General features: G+C 44.1%; 1 protein-coding gene across 1 annotated transcript in view; it reads right to left on the reverse strand.

Annotated features, from left to right (window-relative positions):
* The window catches only part of Phlpp1 (PH domain and leucine rich repeat protein phosphatase 1), a 219,194-nt gene extending 206,260 nt beyond the window's left edge, over positions 1–12,934 (reverse strand). Inside the window, exon 1 of the mRNA XM_034513168.2 lies at positions 11,279–12,934. Within this exon, the coding sequence (XP_034369059.1) occupies positions 11,279–12,746 (1,468 nt within the window). The 5' untranslated portion in view covers positions 12,747–12,934. The remainder of the gene's footprint in view (positions 1–11,278) is intronic.
* Between the last annotated feature and the right edge of the window lie 14,088 nt (positions 12,935–27,022).

The following is a 27,022-nucleotide window of genomic DNA, read 5'->3' on the forward strand; positions in this document are numbered from 1 at the left end:
TTTGGTCATGGTCTTTATCACAGCAACAGAAAGCAAACTACAATGCTTACACTAACTTAAATCAATCTGTCAACTAAAATTTTATTTCATTTAGTGTTTCAGAGCAATGGGTCTGTATACTTCCCTTCTAAGCATGAATGTACTCAATTCCCTTCCAGCAATGGTGGTTTGGAACCTCAGCAATACAACTAAAAGCCCATGACCAAGTACTGTAGTATACACTTGGAATCCCAGCACTTAGCAGGCTGAGGCTGGAGGATTGCTGCAAGTTCAAGGTTACCCTGGGCTACACTGGAAGACCTTGGCTAAAATACGCCAGCAGAAAAGAAACCCAGTTCTCTACCAAATCAAACCTTGTAAAGCCAAAGCCCAATAGCAGTACAACTTATTGCTTATAGACACTTAATAATTAAGAACTGGTCGCCAGATTTTAAAAGCTGCTTAAAAGATGATAGATGCTGTAATTGAATCTTCTACATTTAATATCATTGCTTCACCCTTCCTCCACACCCACTAAATTCCACTTCATCATTTCTGGGAGTTCATGTACAGCAGTTTCCATGGTAACACTGGCCTGGTAACACAATGCTCTCCTATATCAAATCAGAGTTCTTTCAAATTACTCTCTTTATAATACGAATGTGTGCGTGTGTGTACAGGTACAAGGACACGCGGAGGCGGAGGACAACCCTAGGTCAAGAACACCATCTTTCAAACAATGTCTCTGATTGACCTGGAGCTCTTGCTCAGGGCTAGGGATGTAGCTTAAAGCGCAATGTACATCGCCTAGCACACATGAGCCACTGGATTCCCTCCCTAGTACCAAAACACAGAAAGAGAAATTGCAATGGCTCATGACCACTCTTCATGCACCTACTTCCCAGATCAACAGAGAACACCTCAAAGCCCCAACGACAGCCGGGCCTCCTGACTCCAAAGAGGCATCATAGCCTTGCTTTTTCTAAATCCCAAAGATAAACCTCCAGTATTTCACAATAGCCATCAGGGTAATTCAGACTTCTCCAGAAAGAGAAATAGATGAATTTTCTGTAATTTAATTAAGAACTGAGATTAATGCCTAATGAAAAGGAAATTATTCTAAGACTTCACATTTGAAACATAGAATCATGTTTCTAAGGTGAAGGGAAGGAGGGATGGATATGACCAAAACACAGCAAGTTGGCTCAGTGAGTAAAGAAAGGTATTTACCTGACAACCCGAGTTCCAGCTTGAGCTAGAGAATGGCTCAGTGCTAAGAACACTCATTGTAGGCCCAGTGTGGTGACAGAGAGAGGCAGGTTGTTCTCTGTGAATTCAAGGCTAGCCTAGACTTCCAGGACAGTCAGGGATACACAGAGAAACCCTGTCAAACAAAACAACCTCACTGCTCTTCCAAAGAACTGGGTGGGGTTCAGTTCCCAGCACCCAGGTCTAGTCAGCTCACAACCACCTGTAACTCGAGTTCTAAGAATTCCAACACCCTATTCTGACCTGTGCAGGTACTGAACACATGTAGTGCACATACATACAGTCAGGCACATACATGTACACAAAAAATAAGTCTTTTTTTAATGTAATGACAATATATGAAATTCAAGCATAAGAAAGGCAGTCAGTCATAAACTGACTAAATAGCTTTTTTCCCTTATTTTTGCCTCAACAAATTCAAATGTTACTGAACCAAAAATACACCATAATATAAATCTGAATTTCCTATCAAGTAAAATTCTCTGGGGAAAAGAGAAGCATTTTCAATGAGTGAAAAAGACAATTACTCAATTTTAAAATCTTAGGACAACTTCAATTCCCTACTTCCTATCTTAATCAAACAACAGAGAGATAACCGAAATGACAGCCAGGACTGTTTTTCAGTCTTAGGATGAGAAAGGCATTCCCTAAGTATGACAGGACCTGAGAACTCAGAGGGAAAAAACTGGGAAGAAGTAAATGGATAACAAAGATATTAGAGATTTGGGAAACAAAACATTTCCCTAAATGAACCTCCCAAAGAGATTTATAAATCATCAAGAAAAAAGTATCCCACCCAAAACAGATTAGTGACATAAACAGGCACTCCCATTAAGCTACTCATGTGGAGAACAGTTTGTTACAGTTTTCTCTTCCTTGGGAATATGCTGTGCATATACTTCACCCACAAATACAATCACTATCAACTCCTGGTGTCTGTCGCCTACCTAAAAATACAGTGGGGAACATGTGTGTGCATGTGTGTGCATGTGTGTGCATGTATGTGCCTGAGTTCAAGATAGAATAAGTCTGGTTATCAGACCAGGATTTATGCATAAAAGTTCCTTGTTATTTAAATCCAAACGTCAGCAGCAGCCAGGCCATCCCATCTTTGTAAGAAACCGTCAAGACATTCCTCCCTTGCTTCAGCATCTGGGACACATCACTGACTCTTCCAGATGCAATGTAACTCTGCCCTTTCGTACCTTTGTAGTTCTGCGCTTTGAAGGTTTCTATTCTCATACTAAAAATGAGCAGTAATTCTTCAGGGAATCAAGTCAAAAAACTTGAGACATGTTAACAGGAAATCTTTCTCATATCCCCTCAAAAATACCTGGAAATTTGTTTCCAGAGCTCGCAATTATGTTTTTGCTACCACAGATGATAGGTAGGTAGATGGGTAGATGGATGGATGGATGGATGGATGGATGGATGGATGATAGGTAGATACCTCTCAAAGCACATTTCATAATACGGACTTTAAAAATCAATACATAACAGAAGTTCAAAGATCAACAAAGTTTTTCAACTGTTGACACTACACAAAGGCAGAACCATGAACAGGAACTTCAGTGGGGCTTAACATAGATACTAGAATAATAAACTGCATAATTAACTTTAGGTTAAATTATATTGAATTTTTAGTTTTTTTCTATAGAACAATTTATATGTTCCATATACAAAAATAAATTTATAAAGAACAATTAATATTGGATATTGTGATGTGCATATGCTTGGAAAGAAGTTTTTCAAATCTACTCTAATTTTTTTCTGATTAGTTTTTTTTTAATTCAATGACTTCTTTTCCCAACATTTCCATCCTTCTAACTACTTCAACTTCAAAGCTGAACCCAAGCCCGAACTGAGACTCTAAAACTCAGCCTCTTTTTAGCCAACCGGTCTAAGTTCTACCCTACATCTCCCAAAGGGTAGGCAGCATGAAGAATGAAATCTAATGTCCCTCTGTGCAACGCGCACCCAGCTGTTGGCGTCTCAGTTACAGGCTCTCCCCTTACAGTCTGTCACAGTGATACGCCACCTGTCAAAGGCACTGATTAGAAACAAACAGTAAGAAAGAAACCAGGAAATGTATAAAGAACAGTTATCAACCTTTGTATTGAATAATTAAAACATAAAGAACATCTAAAAATAGTTAACCTTACAAGCTCACAGTGTGGAGAAAAGAACACTAGAGAACCTATCAAAATCTGAGTGTCCTCTTAGTTCTGATGCTGAATTAATCTGAGTTTACTTTCCTCATCTAGCAAAATACAACTGTGCTAAATTATCTCTGTTTTCTGAATTCCATAATCTGATAAGAGTTGTGGGGATTTTCAGTCTTTTTAGTGCTTCTCCTCCTGCCATCGATCCCTAGGTACTAGGACACAGACACACAGCCTACCATAAGCTACAACTAACTAACCAGAGCTGGAAAGTGGCTCAGTGGTTAAGAGCACTTGCTACTCTTTCAGAAAACCTAGACTCGGTTTCCAGCACCCACACTGTGAGCAGCTCACAACTGCTTGTGACTCTAGTTCCAGAGTATATGGTGGCCTTTTCTGGCTTTTCTGGTTATCTACCTACACACACACACACACACACACACACACACACACACACACACACACGAGAGAGAGAGAGAGAGAGAGAGAGAGAGAGAGAGAGAGAGAGAAGAGAGGGAAGGAGGGAGGGAGGGAGGCTGAGAGAAGTGCATAAACATACATATATACACATAAAACAAATCTTAAAAAGTATTCAAGCAGCAAGTTTTGAGTGATGAGATCCTCTACATGTTATTACAGTAAAATACATAAATGTTATTACAGTAATACTACATATTGTGAAGGGAGATTTACAAATCAATTAAGAAAACTTCAATTCATCTCTAGCATCCAGACTCTACTTCGGAATCAGTGGTGAAGAGAATAAATAAAACATTGTTTACTTCTTTAGTCTGAATTCTATCCAAACAGAAGTCTGCTTTGACTGCGATATACTACATGTAAAGTCTGCTGTGACATCTAATATACTAGATACAGGTTCTTTCTAGATGACTTGACAGCTTTGAACCAACAATACAGAACTCAAATCAATTACAACTTTCAAAATCCATCTTAAAAAGGCTACAACAACAACTTTCAAACTCTGAATCAATGGGGCTTCCTGAGAGAGTCTCAGAAGGATGAGTCTGGCAAGATCCTGAGAGAGTCTCTCTGACGAGATCTCGGACCTGCCCTATAACCAAGCTCATCGTTCTAAAGGTGAGGAACTCACAGCCCAGCACAGGTTAAAATGAATACCCAAGTCTTCTGCTACCTCACACCTGTGACCCCAGCGGCAGAAGGACAGACAGATCTCATGTTCAAAGCCATAGTGTACTGTACAGTAAACAAGACCTGTCTCACAAAAACAAGGGCTAAAGATGACTCCGCAGTGTGGGACTCTCTCTAGCATGTACCAAAGGCTTTGAATTCCCTCCCCAGCACCAGGAAAAAAAATAAATAAATGCACCAAATCATATCAAGTTTACCAACTCGCAGAACAGACTGGTTTCTCAAAAACACACTACCATTTCCTCCCAAATTATGAAATGAGGGGACTTTTACTCCCAAATTTTTGTACTTTGATAAACACTGTTTATTTACTCCCTGTCCCCACAACATACACAGAGCATCAGCCACAAGCACAGGATGTAGCTTCAACAAGGCTGCAGCTAGCCACACCCTCAATATGCATGGATGAGAAAAGAAAAAGCTCTCCCAAGGGATACAGTTCTCATAGAAAAGCTCCAAAACTCGAACTGTTTATAAAATCTCAAAATCTGAACCAATGTTTCAGAAGTTAATTGAATATTAAACCCAATAAATATGTAATGAAAAGCAGCATGGCTCATGCTTACTCTTGCTACATTTAAAAATACACCTGGTACTTGACAAGAGAGTCCAAGTGTCGTAACACATCATTAACCGAGGCAGGAATATGAAAAGATCTATTCTCCAAGTGTTGCTCACCGCACATGTGCAGCACAACACACACTGACAAACAAACCTCTTCCTGCTTGGGAAAAGGAAAAACTAAAGAGAAAAACAAGCAAGCAAAACAATCACTCAAATCCACTTATACTTTAAATTTCTAAATAGAATTTTCACTGATTATTAAAATGGCTCACAACTAAATTATTTCACATTATATTCAATCTTCAATTGAATATATTTTTATATAACTGGAAATGAGACTAATTTATTTTTAGTCAGGCTTCATTTAGAAAAGTTTATGCCAAAAATACTGGAAACTTTTTCCTTTTTTGCTGAAATATTTGTTTTCAAATGCAAAATATGTACTATATACAAATAAAGTGTGTTGCCCACTTTTACCACATCACTACAATTGCAGAAGCCACTAGATAGATACCTCATTCACCACGACTTTATCACTAAATGTTTAGAATGAATAAAAACAGTATCGAATCTGAAAATACGAGGAGAAAATATTTCAACACAAATATGTGGGACAGCTATGCTTTGTCTCCATCTAACTTACTAAAAAGTGTCCCAGAATGACCCGCGATAACAAGAAAACCATTACACACGGAATACTTAAGCTGTGCTTCATTAACTGGTGACCTCTAGAATGCATGATAAAAATTACTATACCACAGAACTTGAAAGAGCTCTGACAGGGCTAGCCAAACACCCTAAAGGTTCTTTAATCAAAGTACCATTAAAGTCCATTCTTTCCAGATCCATCTAAACAGTCAAACAGCCTTAGGTAAAAAAAAAAAAAAAAAAAAAAAAAAAAAAAAAAAACCCTAAAACTCCATGAGGAGGCAGGGGGTTGGTTTGGTTTGGTTTAGTTATTATACTGTCTTTAGAAAGCCAAAGGTAAATACAGAGTCTGCCTTAGACGTCCAGGACACTGGGCTGGGTCCAAGCCTTCAGTGCCAATGCAACACAGAGTGGACAGGGTCTCAGAAAGTGGACTGGAAGATCCTTCTCCTCCCAGAATGTTAGGAGACACTTTGATAAGGCCTCTTTCTCAATTTTCACAAATGCCAGGTGTTTTTAAAGAAATACTTTTCCCATAGAGTGGACTTTCAGAGTTTATATTTAAGCCTTCTCCTGTCCAGACAGACTGGACTGCATAAAATGTGACACCTAACAAAATCATTAAATGTACGCTGCCTCATTTGACAAGTGTCTCATTAAATTAATCTCAATAGTGAGGTATGAGATGCCTTTGAGAGAGAGGAGCAGTTAACTCTATGGAAACTTTGGGGGAAAATTGTTCTCTCAAAGTCCACGGCGCTCAGTCACGTGAAACAGAAAACATTAATAGTATGTGACACATTAGAAATCTCCAGCCATGGGAGAAATGCATCTGTGTGCATGTGTGTTTAACACATCCCTGGGGACCCACACAGGATGGGAGTCAAAGAACCAGGACACACTCTACCAGCTGCTTAACAAAATTACACAAACTCAATTCAAGAAATAAGCAAAACTGCCAAGATTTAAACAAGGAGCGGACCCCATATGATGTCAGTGAATGTTACCTTCCTAATAAAGCAAAAACAAACACATCTTATGAAACCGATTAAGGCTGCTGAGTTGACAATCCATTTAGTTTTGTGATGGCAGTGCGGACTGACCTGTGAGCTTCACACATGCTAGGTCTGTACTCCTGATTAAATCTTACCTCAGGAAAAAGCCAAAACTTATAACCCGAGACTTCATACACACTGATTTATACCTGTCTCCCCTCTACAATCTTTATGAATACAAAACCACCACCATTTTCAAAACGCTATAGTAAAATTCAAAAACTGCTTGCTCTCTAACTCCTATACACCTAAGAATTACAAAATGGTACAAGAAAATGTCAAAATGGACTATTTCTTGTTAGAGTACTAGTGATTCTAATTTCAAATACATATGCTCTTTAGTGATGGGTTTTTATTGCTTTAAAAGGAGAGATCACATAAACCCCCACTCTCAAGTTATCTGTTCAGGTAATTTACCAATAAAGATTTAACAAACAAGAATACTTGAGTTAAAAAAAAAAAACAAAAACAAAAACGAATCACTCCATAGCCTTGAAGTACCATGATTTATAACCAGAATACTCAGAATATTTCAATACTTTCTGCACTGTGCTCACTTGTCAATCTTGGTTCTTTATATTTTTAAAGACCATGTGATAAAAACAGAGTCATCTGCCCTTTACAAGGAACCCCATGTAGGACAAACCGGTAATAACACCTCATTATAAACAGCATGTTTTCTGAGAGCTTTTAGGGAAAATTCAAGTGTAAATGAAATTCAGCACCAATTCATAGAAAGTGAGTTGAATTACAAAACAGAGGAGCTCTGCTCCCTAATCCCAGCTCTACCAGGGGCTGAAACCCACAGCAAGCATCAGATGGGCAATCTGAAAAGAAGACTGACACCAGGGCCTCCTCCTTAATGGTGCTTGAAGAGACAAATGAGATCATTTAAGTGAAGCCCTTTCATATTCTAGAAGACAATCAAAGCCCAGCGTAGGAGAGTTATCAAGCCACAGTCAAAAGATTCACATACTTCATATGAAAAAGAACAAATATATGAACATAAAGTGTTCAGCACAAAAAACAACAAAATAGATTAAAACCCTTTGTACTTTCAAAGCACTACTGAAGCAGACACTGGAGTCACATGTTCAGACCGCACGACTCAGTACTACTGTAGTTACAGTAGAAAGAACCTGCCTGTCCATATACTGCTGATGCTAACCACACATCTTTGTAGGAGATCATGGAAGGACTGAACATTTCCAGAAGAGAAAGAGAAACATGGAAAGGGGAAGCAGGTTGACTACCACAAAGGCCACATAGACACACCTTCCAAAACACACTAGGGGCTGGGGTGTTCTCCATCCTCCCAATGTCTTTCTTGCTGCTACAGTTTGAACTAAACAGGCAACTGGAGCTAAAGTACAAGGTAATGAAACAAATGTTAAGTAAGACTTGACTACTGCCCTATGACACGGACGCCCCGGGGAGTCCCGAACAAAACAGCCCATTCACGCTAGGTATTCATAACATAGATCAGGTAACTGAATTCCTAAAATTCTTTTAACTTAAAATTACTCTTTCAGGTAAAACTTAAGGTGTATGATTTTTAAAAGGAAATTAAACATTAGTATAATTAGCAAACTTATGGAAACATTAGATAAAGCCATCTGAATTTCCTAATATTTTGAAACTCAAAGAATGCTTTTGTCATAAGTGCAGTACTAATTTTCAAACTAAGTTTTCAGTAACTGTAATTAGGTAGTACCTCTCATCCAACACTGACTTCATTTAAAGACTTTCATTTGACGTTACCCAAAACCATTCAAAGTAACTGCAAATAGCTTTCAAGGCCCTGCAATCACCTGAGAAAGATTTTAAGTACTGAAACTGAATTGAGCAGTGACCTTCAAGAGAGTGGAAGTTCTCTGCTGGACAAGGGCTTTGTGAAAATAAGAAAACAAGGTGGCTGAGAAGGTAAAACACAGATCGAGATGATGTGCTCCAGTTAAATACAGGGAATTATCTTCAAGCAGTCTCAAACTTCCTAGTTACCTTTAACTCTACCTAACTCCACTAGAAAGGACATGCAACAATGAATTCAAGAATATGCTACATATAAAATTATCAAAGCAAATCAATACAGAATTTTCCAGTGTCTTCTTAAAGGAAATCATTTAAAACATACATGAATTATCCTCTAGCTAAACAAAAGCACTAATAATCAAAACACAACAGCTCCTTCTGGCTGTCCTGTATGCCACTGGAGCACAGAAGCAATTTCTAGGAATCTCATCAGCCTAGGGTAAGCCTTTACGCCCTCACAACATTCAGCTATGTGAGACCATCTTTCAGCAGGACCCTTCTGTTAGTAACAAACACCTTTGCAAAAACTGAAACAGCATCTAGTCATGCTGAGTTTTGTTCTATGGAAAACATCAGTACAGAGATACTTAGTATATTATATTACTTTAGGCTTAAAGTAAGTCCAACTTCGCTTACACACCACATCTTTCCAACAATCAGATACCTTCCTTCTAGAACACATGGACACAGGCTTCAGACTCAAGAATAGCCTGGATGATTTGTGTACGGCATCCTCATTTTATTAGTTGCTTTTATGAGCGTATACACAGACGCCTGCATCTATTTATGCTGTGCTCACAGAAACAAAGCAGTAAATTCAGAAGGAGGTAACAATTACTACTTGCTCATAAACAAAAAGGTTAAGATAACTACACATTTAAGATTTAACCAGAAGTCAGATCATTTTAAACTGAGATAAAAAGAAAACAAACTGCTTAAAGCCCACTCAGAATATTTTAAGCACTTCTGAAGATAACCAAAATCTCAGAACTATGACATCCAACCTTCCCTCAGATATTTATCCTGAGCAACATCCAGTCATGAACAAAGCAGAAAAAAGCTTCCTCCATATGTCAAAGCGTACCCTAATCCTACCCATTGCATATACTTTGTTTTATACCCAGTTCCCTCTATGTGGCTAAGAAAGACTATCATTCTCATGTAAAAATACTCCCCTTTCCAAATGTGATTACTATTTGATGTCTCTGAAAAAAATTATTTCACCAGTCACAGGAGCCACAAAAGAAAAAGATATAGTTGTTGCTGCTACACTTTTCTGGACCAAATAAATAAATAAATGAAATGAAATAAATAAATAAATAAATAAATAAATAAATAAAAATAAAGGGCATATCATCCATTAAGATATTAGCACCAGGAAAATGCTATTGTATTACAATTTGGTTTTCTTCATAAGGCAAATATTAATCAAAATATCCACTTATGTTCAGAAAAGCTTCAAGAAAACTTAAACGTTTCATCCAGGGATGAGGTCTTGAATATATCAATGTGGGTGTTAAAGACTAATTCATTCAAACTAAAATGCAACTAGGACACATGTTGGCCTTAAAAAACCAAACCACTGTGGAAGAACCGCCATGGGAGTCGTGGGGTTGTTAGTACATACACCTAAATATAACACCTAAAGTTTTAATGCTCTTGAGCTAACCACTCTTAAGTTCTTCTGCTCTTAAGTTCTGACCACAAAAAAACTCTTTCAACTAGAGAATGCAAGTAACTTACAAAGCTCAAAAACAATAACCAGGAGCCATTAACTCCACAACTTAGTTCCAGCCAAGAGGAGAAACTGACTGGTCACACCGGGACAAGACTTGAACAGACACTAAGAAACGCTAGTGAAGAGTTCAGGTCGTATCAGAGGCAGTAATCACCGGCATTACTACTAAGTCGTCTAGTCTGTTTCAAGTCCCGCCGAAGTTCTGACAATAAAGGCTGTAAGACAGAAACTGGCCAACTCGTTTTCTATGCAAGATTCAAATTTGGAAACTGAAATAAAGCAATTAAAGAGCGCCGAAGGTTAGCAGCACTCAAAACAAGCATACACACTTCTCGGGTGTCTAGAGGGCTCAGTGAACAAATACGCGTGGCAGACCGTGGGACAAACAAGAGCATCAGCTGACAAGAGAGAAGCTCCCAGAGGCCCACACTGCACTTTATTGTCTATGAATGGTAAAGTGTGGACAGCTGAGTAGTGAAGGCATCATGGAGCACTTTTCGCTGGCCATTGTCCTCCGTCTATATTAAAGTGTCAGAGAGTTGCCTGTTATCCCAAACTGCCTGCAACCCAACCAAGTAGAGGCCTGGAAGAAACCACCTTTACAGTTACGGACTGGTACTCCTCTCAGAGTACTCCTCTCAGATGCAGTTTCCTGTATTTCCAGGTGACTTTGTCACCTTGTCCACCTGGCTTTCCAACCTCAGACCTGAACAGTTGACTAAACCTTGCAGATTTAAAGAATGCACAATTTAGTACTCGCACAGACCGCATGTGAACACGCTAGAGAAGAGTGTCAGACAGCCTCAGCAGGCCCCTCGATTCATTTATGGATCCTTGCCAGGGTTCCAAGCCATGTGTAAACATGCAGGCAACTTCCTTACCTGCATAGAAGCGGATGAGGGAGCCAATCTCCGAGTCCATGCCTTCCTCCTGCACCCTCCACAGCTCCCCAAATCCCAGTTGGAAGAGGTAGTCATTTTGGATCTGCAATGGCTTCTCGTCCGCCTCCAGACGCCGGGTAGTCTCTCCATGCAGCTGTACATACAGGGAGGGTGGCGAAGATGTCTTTTGCACAGTCTCCCGGATCCTCCCCGGAGTCGACAGAGGACCGCCCGGAGCTGCAGCTGCCACCGCCTTGTCGTCTCTGGGACCCTCGCCGGCCATCGCGCCAGTGCCGTCTACGCCCGTCGGGGCTTTCGGCTGCAGTAAAGCCGAGGTCTTCGGGGAAGGCGGTCGAGGCTGAGCAGGGCGGCCGGGACGGTGGGGCGGCCCGGAGGGCCCTGTCAAGACCACGGCCGGGTCAGCCTCCAGCTCCTCCGACGACGAGGAGGAGCCGCCGCCGCTGCTGTAGGGGTCCAGCCGGTCTGACACGCTCTCGGCGCTGGGGCTCAGGCTGAAGCTCTCGGTGTCGGAGGCTGGGCGCTGGCCGCAGGGCGGGGAACCGGGGCCGCCCGCGAACAGCTCTCCGGGGCTGGAGTCCGAGGGCGCGGGGCTGACGCGGGATGCACAGCGCGTCCAGGCGCCCCCGGGCAGCGGCAGGTCGGCAGGAGGCGCGCGCGCGGGGCCCCGAGCAGCCCCGTCGGCGCTGTCCGAGGGCGGTGGCTCCACGTCCCTTCCGAGCTCCGCGTCCCGGGTCTGATCGCTGGCGGCAGGGGCGGCGGCGGGAGGCGGCCCGTGGCCCGGCACCTTCACCACCCCGCCGCCTTTGTGGCCCAGCTGCAGAAGCCGGGCCGCCACCTCGGCGGCCGTGGTGTCCAGCGTGCAGAGCACCGGGCGCAGGTAGGATGAGGCCATGTGGCGGTCAAAGACGTGCACACAGCCTCGCTGGAGCTGGTGCCTCACCCAGTCCCTGTCCGACGGCTGCAGCTGAAGCAGCTGCCGGTGCTTCAGGAGCAGCGTCTTCCTGTCCAAGCTCCGGGTGCACAGCGACGCCGAGGCCGAGCAGGACGCCGGGAGGCCGCCAGCGGCCGAAGACGCCGAGGACGGCGACGAGGACGACGAGGCGGCGGCGGCCGACAGATTCCTCTTCAGCCGCCCTCTCTTCAGCAGCAGCGAGTTGGCGCCGCCGCCGCCGGCCGCGGGCCCCGGAGCGGCCCCACCGGCCGCGGGCTGGGGAGCCCCACGCCGCCGCCTGCGCCCGGTGCCTCCCCCGCGGCCGGGCAGCGGCCCCGGCGGCGCCTCGCAGGGGGCCTCCTCTCGCGCCGCGCCGCTGTTCCCGCCGCTCGGGGCCGCCGCGCTCGGCGCGGGCTCCGGACTCCGTCCGCCCTCGGCCGCCGCCGCCGCCAGGGCTCGGTCCTCACCCGTGGGGTCCGCGAATCGCTGTGCCGGGGCTGCGGCGGCGGGCTCCATCGTGGCGGGGCTTCACGTCGCCCCCCCAGCTCCGGAGGCAGCGGCGGAGGAGGAGGTGAGGCGAAGGTGGAAGACGGCGGCGGCGGCGGCGGCGGCGGCGGCAGCGGCGGCCGCGGCGCGCGGAGAACGGAGACGCCGATGGCGTTCGGCGCGGCTGTTCCAGAGGATTATGTGGCGATTCGGAGCATTCCGTCGGTGTCCCGGTATTCCATCCCGCGCGCCGCCCGCCCGCCCGTTTCGCCACCACCGCCCCCCCGACACACACACCCTCCCCGCGGGTCGCGGGCTCCCCAGCGCCAGGCCCCGCCCGCTGCCGGACAGCCTCAGCTCCCGGGAGCTGCGGCCCGAGCTCGCCTTATGAATATTAATGAGGCGCGGAAAGGCGGGCGGTGGCGGGGCGGAGTTGCTCATGAATATGCATAGATAGCATGACGACATTTCTGGGGAGAGCCGGAGGCTGGGGGCGGGGCCTCAGGGTAAACAAACGTGACGCGTGCGTACGGGGGGGGGGGGGAGGGGGGGCGGAGCTGTTTCCCAGGAGATTTGTCCTCGCCAAAGACAAGAGGTGGCGAGAGGGGCTCGCGTTGCACAGTGGGGGTTGTAGTTCATCTCCGGGGCGAGCATGCAGAAGAGGCCAATAGCGAACTACAAGACCCAGATATCGTCAGGTTCTGCCAACCCTCTCCTCCGGCTTCTGGCCCTAGCTGGTGGGTATTGTGCCCTCTGCTGTTGAACTCTGTGTCCTGTGAACACAGAGTTTTTGGTTAACTTGATCCTCTCCTGCTTGCCAGATGAAATTGAGGGCTTTCAGGGACACTAAACTCTAGGTAAGGCTTTTGTATGAGACAAAAATACACAGTTCACAGGATCGTTAGCCCGGTCTTCTTGACTTTCTGCACTTTTTTCAAGGCCCATGAAAACTAGCAGCGTTTGGATATTCTCCTCTAAAAGATAGTTGAACATGCTTTGTGAAAAGCACTCAAATTAAGGCCATCTGCTCCCTCCCCTATTAGGACAGAAATAGCTAAGGACTTGCTTGGGTCCTTGTATCCCGTTGGTTTTAAAAGGAACTTAACGACACAGAAAGCAGTGAACGAAGGAAGAAATATTAGAATGGAGACATAGTGGGATAGGAGATAGACTTGCTTTCTCTTAGTCCTTTCTGGATTTTTCTTTCCACACTCGGGGCCAGGTAGAGGGTGAATGAGACAAGGTTTCCCAGTATAGTCTGCTCTCCATACTCGCTTTCTCAAACTGCTCACCACCTAGGCTCTACCTGTGTTGTGTGTTTACTGTCACAGTGTACGATCTATAATCTTATTTTTTTATTGGTTGAAACAAGCTCGTTTAAGGCAATTAACTATTTTAAAACATTTGATAAACTTAGGTCATTGAGTTGCCACCCTCATGGTGGCTTTACTGATGTAGATACTGACTTGTGAGACTTGTAATTACATACTCTCCAGGACCTGCCTTCATTTTTTAAAACTTGGGCAGGAGAGAGAGAACTGAAATTCCTATCCCAAGAGGGATGGAGAAAAGAGCCAGGACAAAAATAATTATTCAGTGATTCTTAAAATTCCTAAAAATTATTTACTATATTCTCTTTTAAGTCTTTCCAGAGTTAGGTGTCTCTGCAGCTAAGAGCACGGGCCCCTCTTGCAGAAGATCTGTATAATAGCTCCCCCTGAGGACAGTGCCCCCAGGTAATGCATAGGCATATTTCAGGCAAATCACTCATATTCATAATGATAATAAATCCTTTTAAAAGATTAAGTCCTTCCTGACACTCGGTAGGCTAACACAGGCAGAACCTTTTTATGACTTCAAAACTAGCCTATTCTACAGAGCAAGCTCCAGGCCAACCAAAGTTACCTAGTGAGACCCCCCCATCTCAAAGAATCAATAACAATAATAGTAATAGTAATAATATCCTGTACCTTACCTTTTGGTTCCAGAAGACTAAGATTTATTATATGAATATTATGCACACATGCACACATATTTATTTATAGTTATAAGTCTCGGTGGCAGTGCCTTTAGTCCTCCCATTCAGGAGGCAGAGAACCGCAGATCTCTGAATTTGATTCTACCTGGTCTACATGGTGACATCCTGTCTCAAAACAAAAGAAGTTATAGTAATAGTTGTCAAACACTGTTAGAGCAGTGGACAGACACTTGATTAGATCCAACTGGATTGGATTTAGAATCACCATGAAAACACTTGGGGTATGTCTGTGAGGTTGAAGTGCCCTGAACAAGTGTTGGAGCTGGAGAAATGGCCCAACACGTAAGAGCAAGAGGACCTAGGTTCAAGTCCCAGCACCACATGGTATTTCACCACCGTCTAACTCCAGTCCTAGGGAATCCCATTCTTTAGCTGAGCTTCTGTGAACACTGTGTGCATACGGTGCACAGATACATGTGCAGGCAAAACACCCGTACGTGTAAATAAATCTTCAAAAAAATTTTAAAGCAGGTATAAAATTGCAATTATGCCAGATTTCACGCATGGAATCTGTAATATAAAAGATAGCCTATCCCATACTACTTGGGAATCCCACTGGCAGGGATAGCAGAATGGCAGGAAAGGCCCACAATGTGATCCGAAGCTTCAGGAGGTGACCAAACAAGAGCATGAAAAGAAGGAAGGAAAGGAGAGCCGGGCAGTGGTGGCGCACGCCTTTAATCCCAGCACTTGGGAGGCAGAGGCAGGCAGATTTCTGAGTTCGAGGCCAGCCTGGTCTACAGAGTGAGTTCCAGGACAGCCAGGACTACACAGAAAAACCCTGTCTCGAAAAACCAAAAAAAAAAAAAAAAAAAAAAAGAAAGAAAAAGAAGAAAGAAAGAAAGAAAATAAATGAGAATTTCTGAAGGAGTAGACTGTCCTTGTAACACCAGATAAACAGAGCCCTGTAGTTGAAATAGCAAATTGGTAAAAAGCAATGAAACCTATGCATTCATGGAGGTCCCATGGAGTCATGGGATATCATGTAAACTCTGTGTATCAGCCCATGCTATACAATTCTGTGAATAAGAGAAGAGTTTTGTTTTGAAAATAAAACTAAAGCTGTTTTCCAGGCAGTTTTGAAATAGTTGGGGGTGGGGAATGCATTGTCCTAATGTCCTAAGCCACACACCTCACACAGTGCCCTGCCCTTTGAAGCATTCCAGACATGCTGTCCCCCGAGTACTTCTGCCTCACCGCACCTTCTAATCACTGTGTTGTGGTACTGGAGCTTGAACCCTGGTCACACTGCAGGCTAGGCAACCACAAAGGATGACACCTTTCTCCCTCTCTCCCTCTCGCCCTTCGTGTGTGTGTGTGTGTGTGTGTGTGTGTGTGTGTGTGTGTGTGCGCGCGCGCGCGCGTGTGTGTATGTGTGTACATCTGTGCACTGGTGGACATATGGAAGTCAGGAGATAAACCTGGGTCCTAGGAATTGAACTCAGGTCGTCAGACTTGGTGACAAATCCCTTTGCCTGCTGAACCATCTCACCAGCCTCTTAGAATCACATCTGAAAATGCTAAAGGACAATCCTGAAAAGAGACGTCATAAACCCCCATGTCAACTTGCTAAACTATTTTCACAGCTAAATTTAGAGAAAGAGAATAAAAACCTATTACTTTCTGCTGCATGATTTATAACTGACTTGCTGTGCTCTGCTTCTAGGTTAATCCTGGGTGTATCCTAAGACCTAACATAAAAGAAACCATCTTTGACATTGGTTTGTTATATAAGCAGTTGGAATCTTAATGGAAGCATGAATTGATAGCTGGAATAGTTTCGATCTGAACTGTCAAGGGCTCGGCTGTGTCCAGAAATAAACTCAGAAAGATACAACATACCATGTAATGCATTTAGTTTGTACATTATATAACACAAGGGATCTAATCACAGCTTCACATTTGTATGTCCCTTGAGCTACCCGTGGTTTGCCATCCTAAATTGCTCAATGTTTACTCACTCCAGTTTACTATGAGGGACCCGTTTAACAAATTACTGCTCTAGTGCACTAAATGGGCCCCAGGTGGCCAAACTGAATTAATATGTTCTCTGTTCAGTGGCAGGATGAGACCGTCTGGGCTCTCTGAAGTCATACCCTTCCTCCTAAACTTCCAGCGTGAGTTCTGTTAGGATCTGACATTGCCACCGTCTTGCCTCATAGTTCATTTTATAGATAGGGCTTGATGGCTTTTCAGATTTTAGCGCATCTTCTTAACCCCGTAATTATCTCTATCTTTGGGGGGTGGGGGGTACGAGAAAGAGAGTTTGAGATTCCTAACGAATGTCCTTCCTATGTCATACCAAAGCATTTTCTGGTTTGTCCCTGACTACAGTAGGAAAGTATTCTCTAGATAACGATTCCTCAGAGCCTTCAGGTTTACTTTGAGGAGGCAGCTAGGTGTTCTTTCTGCTCGGCGGGGCAGAGATTAGAAGAGATGCCATTAGTTTCTGGAAATCTTACCCTTTCCCTTCTGCCTCCTACCACAGCCTGGGACTCTTTCTGGTGATGATAAAATACCTCATGTGTGGCTCAAGACAACACAAACGTATCGTTTCGTGATTCTCGAGATTAGAATGCGAAGTCAGCGTGCGGGTAGCAGGACTCTTGCTTGTTCTTTTTAGTTTCTGATGACTATCAGCATCTTCGCTTGGTTTGTAGTCCCAGTTGTTTCCACTGCTCTGTATCTGTCATCATGAAGCCTCTTCCCTGACTCTATTTCAGGGAGACACATGGAGTCTTGAAGGACAGTAGTCACTATATCAGGTCCTGTCCTAATCTTTTTCGACTTTATCCTAGCTGGATTATTTGCAAAGACCCTGATTCCTGAGGTTCTGTTTAGATAGGAATTGGGAAGAAACACTGACCCAGTTTACTAGATGCTGTCGGCCACTCCTCTGGAACATTAGTCTGAATAAAAACTTTAATGTTTTTATTGTGTTCAGTTATTGTTTGGGTTGTGGGAGCAGGTGAAGTTCTAAATGAATATGTATTGGTGACCTGAGCATGGGCCCCCCGCTCCCCCCCCCCACCCCCCGGGCCCTACTGCCTCGGATCCATGGGAAATGGCAAAGCCTTCCCTGGTCCTTTTGTGGATGTTGACAGTATGTTGTGTATACTGAAAGTATCATCCACAGCCTCCTCTTCCCAGGTTTACAACTTGAGGCTCCTGCCATATAGAGACCTCCTTTCAAGATTAGTTACCCCCCCCTCCTATACTATTATACTATTAAATCCACCTTTTGCATTCAGGTGTGTAAAATAAACACACTCAGTTTCCAGGCTGCTGGTGATACTGATTCATTAGAGTACACAGCCTACCTAATCCCATCTGCTTTTGTATGTGAGTCTATACTTTCTTCATCCCCCCCTCACCCCAGTTAGATCAATCTCTGAGCTTTGCAACAACCCTCAGAAGTGGTTGTGGGTGGGTGGGTGTGCATGTAACACAAATTATAGGAGTTCGCTCTCCCCTACCATATGGTTTCGGGTATTGAACTCAGATCACTAGGCTTGGAAGCAAGCGTCTTTCCCTGCTGAGTCATCTCACCAGGCCTCTGACTGAGAATTCAGGCATAACTAAGCCAGAATCACTAACTGTCTTTACTGTTCACTTAAGTACTGTTTCTCTGTCAGGAGCCGGGTATGATATAACTGGGTATATGATGGTGAACAAAGTCCCACCGTTATCCTCCCAGCTATTTCAAATAAACACACACACGCACACGCACACGCACACGCACACATGCACACACGCACACACACATGCACACGCACACACATGCACACACACACATACACACACATACACACACACACACACACGCACGCACATGCACACACATGCACACACACACAGACGCACACACATGCGCGCACACACACACGCACACACACACACTTGCGCGCGCGCACACACACACAGTTTCTTAGCACACAGTGGGGTCCTTTAAAACCAAAGCTGGCTAACTTCATAATAAACTCTTCCCCCGGGAATTACAGCAGTTCGGTGCTAAATTTCACACTGGCCTTTGGGGACCACAACCCTCCAGCTTCCCGGCTGTCTTCAGTCATTTTATAGCTAATAACAGACAGAGTAAAATAAGAATGTAGCTTTAAAAACAATCAATTTCTAGCGCTCTGTGCCATAGGTATATCTTGATATGAGACATGGCCACTGTACCAGTGCTATCTCATAAAATCTCTCCAAGTCTCTGTTGCGAAACTGAGCTGTCAGGAGAACCATGCAGGGGTTTGTACCCAGTTATCATTTTACTAGAGTAAGAGATCAATGGTGAAATGACAAAAATGACCTTCTCTATATCCTACACAAGCTATGCTTTTAAACCCAAGCAATATTTTGGGTTCAAATTTGGGAACCAGAAAATCTGTTCTGTATTTAAGTATGACCTTGGGGAGATACCTGACCTCAAGAAGGCATTCACTTACTGGCTTATGATATGAATAGAGCCGTGTCTCTAAAATGTCTTATCTCACAAACAATACATTTCTGATCCTCTCTTAAAAGCAAAATTGTCTAATTTGAAATATTGGCAAATGTTTTTGTGAGTAAAAAAAAAAGCAGAGACCTTTACATTTAGATGCTATTAGTTTAAAACAAAACAAAAAAAAAGAATGTTAATACTGATTCTTGCCATTAAAAGATTTTTAATGCATTGAAAGTAACAGCAGGTTTGTTTGACATTTAAGATAACTGCTGGGTGTTGAGTCCTTGAAAATACAAATTTTTCATGGGTAAGAATTGGGGCCAGAGAAGTCCCACAGCTCTTGGGCCTCGGCTCCAGGGCATTTGTCAGTCGATGCTTTATGACCCTGGATGGGCCAGGATCTCATTCACACAGTCCGGTCAGCGGTCAGCTACAAAAGCCAGCTCCTCTGCTCTCATAAGGGCAGCAGGGGACTTGGATAGGAGGAGACTGAGAGCTGCTGTAGGTCCTGACTCCAAAACTTGCAATTAACCTAAAAGCCTAACATTTGAGTAAAGAACCACACCATAGTCCTCACCTGAAATCCTAATGAGATGGTAGCAGTGAACCCACTGAACAAGGTGAAGACACTTGCAAATATGTCCATTCAAAAGGCCAAAACCAGCCACTGCCTTGACTGTTTGACTCTGCGGTGGTGGGATGGTGGTGAGGGCTCAGGAGAAGCTGTGCCTTCAATCTGGGACCTGAGTCTTCTCCCAAGCTAGTGATTTATGTGTGATACATCTTAAGATGCTGGCAGAGGCGACAAGCCACACCTCCCGGTCATGTGACCTCCAGTGTCCACAGCAAGCACTCTACAGCAGAAGTTTTCCACCTCAGGGTGGAGACCCATTTGACAAACCTCTGACTCCAAAAATATTTACATTATGATTCATAACAGTAACAAAATTACAGTTACAAAGTAGCACCAAAAATAATAATATGGTCACCTAACGTGAGGAACTGTATTGAAGGGTCACAGCATTAAGAAGGTTGAGACCCACTGCTCTCTACAGTATACTGTGTCCCCAAATGGAAAGACACATGGGCGATGACGTGCATTGAACAACTTATTTCCAACTTAAAATGGGTTTATTAGGATGAGATTATCTCACAAGAAGTGTGTGTATTTAGGTGGTTTGAGTAAGAATGGACCAAATAGGCTCATATATTAAATGCTTAGGGAGTGACACTATTTGAAAGGATTAAGAGGTGTGGCCTTGTTGGAGGAAATGTGACACTGGGGGTGGGCTTTGAAATTTCCAAAGGCCAAGCCAGACCCAGGGGCTCTTTCTGCTTCCTGTGGATTCAGATGTAGACTCTCAGCTATTCATTCTAGCATCACGTCTGCCTACATGCTGGGATCCTACCCATAATAATGACAAGGGATTAAACCTTTAAACTGTAATCAAATGCTAGTTAAATGCTTTCCTTTATAAGAGTTGCCCAGGTCATCGTGGTCTCTGCACAGCAATAGAACCAAGAGACCTCACAACTCTATAACAAACAAAACTCGACATTGTGGTCTATGGAGAGAGTGCGGTAGTGTGGAGAGTGTTGAGAGTGGAAGGCGCCTGCAACCTCAGGGGCAGCCAGCCCCAGTTCATTTCTTGACTTCAGGGCACTTAAGTCTTTGTTTTACAGTGTGTTCTGCTGGGCATTCATGTCTCACATACTTTCTAGATGGGTATTTTTCAGAACAACTGTATTTTAAAAGATCAACTGTATGGTTTTCTATCTGAATGTAGTTAAATAGTACTCCTAAGCTGCTAAATCCAGATAATTTAACAGTAATTTAAAATGGTTGAGGGATTATTAATACAACACAAGAGAGAACATTAAAAATTACTTTAATTGTAAGATCAATAATTTCATCACAGAAGATATAAACTAAGTTTCCGATGTGCACAGCACTCTGAGAACTCCTTCATCGTAACGTAGCAGAAGTCCAGATCTCGGTGTGTTTTCCTGACCTGCTTTTCTCACATAAAACTCTACCAAAAAGACTTTTCAACATGCTACTAACTGTCCACAAATGTCAACTTTTTGCTGTTGGTTTGCCTTTTGTATTTTGTATTGGTGGTGGGACTCATGGTGCCTTATTCATCAATGACCTGACAATATACTGTTATACCACTGAGCTACATGTCACACCCTCAACCTCAAATATCTAGATATGAATGCTTTTTGTTTTTGTGATTTTGGTGTTGTTGTTGTTGTTTTTGCATCTGCTCACTCCCTAACCATGCATGCCCCAAGACAGGGTTTCTCTGTGTAACCCTGACTGTCCTGGAACTATCCCTATAGGCTAGGCTGGCCTCCAACTCAGCCTTGGGTGCTGGGATTAAAGGCATGTGCCAACATTGCCCTGCTTTTTTACTTGTAGAAATAAAAATCAGAGAACATTTTCCCTATCTCCATATCTCCCCATCATTCAAACAACATTTAGATAATGTCCTTTCTGGAGCTCTGTTTAGATGAGGCCGTGAGGAAGCAGAAGTGAGGAAACGCATCATAGGTATATCACACCAGGGTTGGATGAGCTGGTCTAGCAGGTAGAAATGGAGCACACAGGGCCTGGCTCCGCGGTTAAGTGTCTTCTCTTCTCACCAAGGACCCAAGCTCCATTTTAAGTACCCACATGGAGAGGACACAACTGCCTACTTTCCAGCGCCAGTGGGATCTGATGCCTCTCCTCTCTGTGAGCTACAGCATGCTCATGGGCAAACCACACACAGACACCACACACACACACACACACACACACACACACACACACACACACACACACGGTAGGGGTGGGGGTGGTGGGTTCCCAGGGAAGAGGGCTATAGCTACAACAACCGTCTTACCCTTCAGAAGCCAAGAGACACAGTATTCTTTCTGATGGGATAGTTTTACCTCAAGTCTTCCTAAAATTCTCTAGGGAAAGGTAAGGTTTAGTGTTTCTCATTTTATTTTAAATCAATAAATACCATAAGCAGTGATCCTTCCAGAAAGTGTTCGTCTGAAGTGAGGCAGAACACCGGCCGAAAGCTGTAGAACATCCTCCCCTAGCTTGAGCAGGCAGGAGCCCAGCCCCAGGTCCCTGAGCCAGCAGAACTGGCTCCTCTGCCGCCCTCACTGATCCCTTTCCACCCTGCTGCTTCCTGTCCTCACAGGACCAGATCTCTGCTAATGTAGACACTGGCCTGGGGGTTGGTGACTCAGATAGGAGTTACTGATGACATCATCTCCATTTCCTCTCAGAACAAAGGAAAACCAAGATGGCTGCCACTCCCCTTAGTGAGACTGAAGATTTGAGTGCACCCTTCTGCTGGCAGCCCCTGGCCTCATCTCTTCTTCAAACAGTTACTTCAGAAAAACATGTCCTTTTAAATCGGCCTTTGGGGTATACATACAATTTTTTTTAAGGTTTTGGCCAGCTTTGTGACACAGCCTGGGAACCACATCTTTAAAATGTGTTCAAAGAAGATAGCACCCCTAAACGCCAGTTCCACAGGAGCACGCAGTGTAACTGCAGTGGCTATTCCGTTCCAAGTTGCAAAATTTCTCCCATCTATTGTTTGGTTTTGGTTTGGTTTTTTGAGACAGGATTTATTTTGGGTTTCTCTGTGTAGCTCTGGCTGTCCTGGAACTCACTTTATAGACCAGTTAGGCCTCAAACTCAGATATCCACCTGCCTCTGCCTCCGAGTGTTGGACTCCCATCTTAAAGATGTGAGGAACTCATTTTCCTCTTGGTCAAAGTGAGTCAGCATAGACAGCCTGACATTCCTGACACTTTTCTGTTTCTTCATGACAGTCCTTCTACTTCTTCCTTCAGCAGAGTGCAGGTCAAACGTTCTTTTAGTCCCTATATTGTCAAGGTTCAGTGGAGAAACCCTGCCCCAGTGAGTCATGGGAGATGCCCACTGTCAAAGTCGGGCTCCCACCAGCACATGTACATATATGTTGATGTTGACTACACACAAACATGTACCCACATATATGCACACTACACACACGTAAATGAAAAAAGAGGAAAAGCAGAAAGAAATCTTGCCATTTACTAGAACACAGATGAACCTAGAAGACAAGGTATAAAATAAAATAAGCCAAACAGACACCTGTGTGTGAAATCTAAAATAGTCAAACAGAAACAAGAGGACACAGTAGGCATTCCTAGGGCCAGGGTGGGAGTGGGGTGCGGGGTCAAGGAAGCAATGGTCAAAGGGTACACTATTCAGTTTCACAACACCAGTGTGTCAACAGTACTGTATTGTACACTAGAAACATTCTAAGATGGTACTTCTAACTTTTTAATTATGTATGTCTCTGTGTATTGTGCCTTTGGAGTCCTGAGGTATCAGATCCCTCGGAGCTGGAGTCACAGGCAGCTATGAGTCACCGAAGTGGGTACTAGGAGTTGAACCCGGGTCGTCCGCATGGGCGGTACACATCTTGGCACATCTTGGCTCTCCAGCACAAGATGGTAGCTCTTATGCTTAGTATGTTTATCACAAAAGTTAAATACACTAAATACACGTGCACATGTAACTAGGGCGGGGAAAACCTTGGGAAGTGATAGACGTGACCTTTTCAGTGTGATATTTTCACAAATATATATCCACTCCTAACCTTACCATGCCGTATACATCAAACATGGATAGCTCCATCAGTCTCACCTCGCCACTGTCCTAGTGCTGTGAAGAGCTTCCATGACCAAGGCAACTTACTCCAGAAACCATTTAACTGGGGTTAAGTCCACTATCACCAAAGCAGGGAGTGTGCTGGTAGTCAGGCAGGGTGCTGGAGCAGGAGCTGAGAGCTTACATCTAACCGAGCAGCAGAAGGCATAGGGAGAAACGGGGCCTGGTGTGGGCTTTTGAAACCTCCGAGCTCATCCTGAATGTTAAACCTCTTCCCCCGACTATGGATCAAACATTCAAATATATGAGCCAATGGGGGTCTTTCTCATTCAAACTATCACAAATCATAGTTCTATAAAATACACATAGAGATAGGTTAATAACTGATATAAGAAACGTAAAAGATTGGTAGGCTTATAGATGACAGATGTAGAGCTGTAGAGGGGCTGGTAATAATCTGAAAGAGGAGTGAGACCGAGTTACTAGAATTGGGACAACAGAGTCCTCAGCCAACCACTGAGGAAGTTGAAGCACTGCACAATCTTTTGAAGCTACGGGGCTAGGCCTGGCAAGATGCCACCAGGCCTGACAACCAGAGCTGGATTTCCCAGGACTCACATGGTGTGAGAACCACCTCCCAAAAATTGTCCTGTGACCTCCATGGGTACATACACACACAGACACTGACACACAGACACACAGACACTCACACACACACACACACACACACACACACACACACAAAGAGACAGAGACAGAAAGAGACACACAGAGAGAGATTATACTAAAGACATTTTTGAAGATGCAGGGTTGGGGACATCAGGCCCTTTTGGGTGTGGAGTTGGAAAGAGGATGTGCAGTCTCTTTAGGAAGCATATACACCACTGGCTCTCAAATATTTTTCACCTTGTGGAAAACTGATTGTCCTGCAGAGTTTACTTGATTTTCAGTATACACAGAGAGAAAGTTCTACAACAGGGGCATCAGACTGGAGTACTGTGTTAAGATAGTGGGGGCACACAGTACACTATACACACACACACACACACACACACACACACACAGAGAGAGTTCTAGGACAGGGGCATCAGGATAGAGTAAGCATGTGGTGGAGATTCATAGTTACTGAACCTAGAAGGTCAGTAGCTCTACAGCAAACATGGCATTGAGAAATCAGCAAAGAAGGCTTGGCAGAAAGAAACATCTCACAAGTGTCATCTGGGGTGTTGGGAGAGACACTCCATTAAAAGAGCAGTCAAGAAAGTCCAGGCTAATAGACGACTCCGTGACTGGACTGAACCCGCAATCAAGGTTAAACAGTGGGAGGCGTCCACAAAGAGAACAAGGTCATTCGAATACTCATCACAGACATTTCTAAGCAAAGGTTAGAGTATAAGAATTAAGTTCACGTCCTTTAATGAGCCTTATTTAAAAAAATATTTGGAGCTTTAAAATGATTGTGTATTTTTCCAGGACACCACACCAAGAATATGATCCTGTTTTCCGTGGACACACAGTTGTCTTTCATGGGACAGTAACACAAACCCTGCATTAAGAAAGTGAATCTTAGGGCATATTGTCATTCCTATCCTGGTACAAAGCCCTGGCCCTGTTCTTTAGCCACACAAGGGGCAGCATTGTCTGCCTGAGAAGAGTGTTTGAACTGAAGTTCCTGGCTTGGCTGGGATCTTCCGTTTGGCTGCACTTCCCCAGAGATCAGCTGCCTGTCACAGGCTCTGCACTATTGACACCCCAAACAAGACACAAGCAGGGAAAACAAACAAGGCCAAGCTGCTTTTTCTTGCTGATGAGTCAAAGGCTACATTCAAGCTACCAAATGTTATATTAAATTTCATCGTGAGAGGAAAAGCGAGCTTCCTGGAAGACTCCTTATCTGTTTTTGATGATTCGAATTCAGGACTTGGCCTCGAGACCAGCAGCATAATTGGTAGTAAATGCCGCTTTCTCCCCCCACACACTTCCCCTGTGCTTCCTAACACCGCCTGTGCTACGCTCACAGCCTCCAAGCAGATGTGACATGAACAGAACAGTCTAGTTCTAGCTTACCATCACATCTTAGTGCTGATTTTCCCATCTGCCCTTGTAACTTACCGCCGCCTTCCAGACAGTTCTATCTCAAGCCTATCATAGATAAATGTAGTTAAAAGAAGGGCATCAGTTTGGAATTCAGAGAGTTCACACAAGTCTGCCAACAACACCCCGAAGTATTTCATTGACAAATATATTTGTGCCAGTGTGTTCAGCAGCTTCTCTCCGCAAAGGAAAACAGAATGAATAGTCATCAAGGGGCAGAGAGACCGCTCCCACTTCAGAGGGGCTGAGCACAGCAGAGACTGTCCGCGGTACCATGGCTGTACGCCTGGGGACGGCAATCACAGCTATCAGCAAAGCAAGGAGACATCCGAGATGCTGTCGAGACGGATAAGGGAGCAACTGAAATCAACTAATTAATTAGGAATGTGCAACTATTTATTTATGCTTGATAACACCCATGTTTCAAAGAATACAATACTGAGAGATGGGTTTTAAATGACTTTAAACAATAAACAAACATCTAAAGTGGCCTGATAGAGCAATAACAGATCGGTTTTGGAGCTAGCAGACAAGACAGACGCTTCTCCAAGGTCAACCAAACACCGTTAGAGATGCCCCAGGGCAGAGACAGAGCATGGAAGTGCTTTGTGTCCAGCCTAGACAGCTGTACTTGTTCTGGTGGGTCTTTGGCAGGAGTCCTTTACAGAGGTCCCTCGCTGGAGTTTACAGGTCACAGCAATGTTTTGGAAATGGGAGAAAGCCGGGCATCTGGGCAGTTCTCTGGAGCTGGACAAGGAAGGAGAGGGGCTTTCCCCAGGAGCCTCCAGCAAAGCAGGCCATCCTGCCAACCTGATTGTTAGAGCTTGGGTCTCCCAACCTAGACGGTTATACATTTGCATCTCAAGCTGCTAAACTTGTACCTCTTCATTAGAGTAGCCAAAGGAACCCAGTATTTGATGTGTTCTGGACCCTTTCTTGGCCCTGACTGGCCTGTCCTATAACTATGGTCAGGTGAAAGGTCAGTTACAGGCCAACATATACCTCCCACTAGGCCTATGGCTGCACATAAAGTATTTGTAATTAGTGGTAAAGAAACT

The sequence above is a fragment of the Arvicanthis niloticus genome, chromosome 10 (assembly GCF_011762505.2).
Source record: "Arvicanthis niloticus isolate mArvNil1 chromosome 10, mArvNil1.pat.X, whole genome shotgun sequence".
In the NCBI taxonomy this organism is placed as follows: domain Eukaryota; kingdom Metazoa; phylum Chordata; class Mammalia; order Rodentia; family Muridae; genus Arvicanthis; species Arvicanthis niloticus.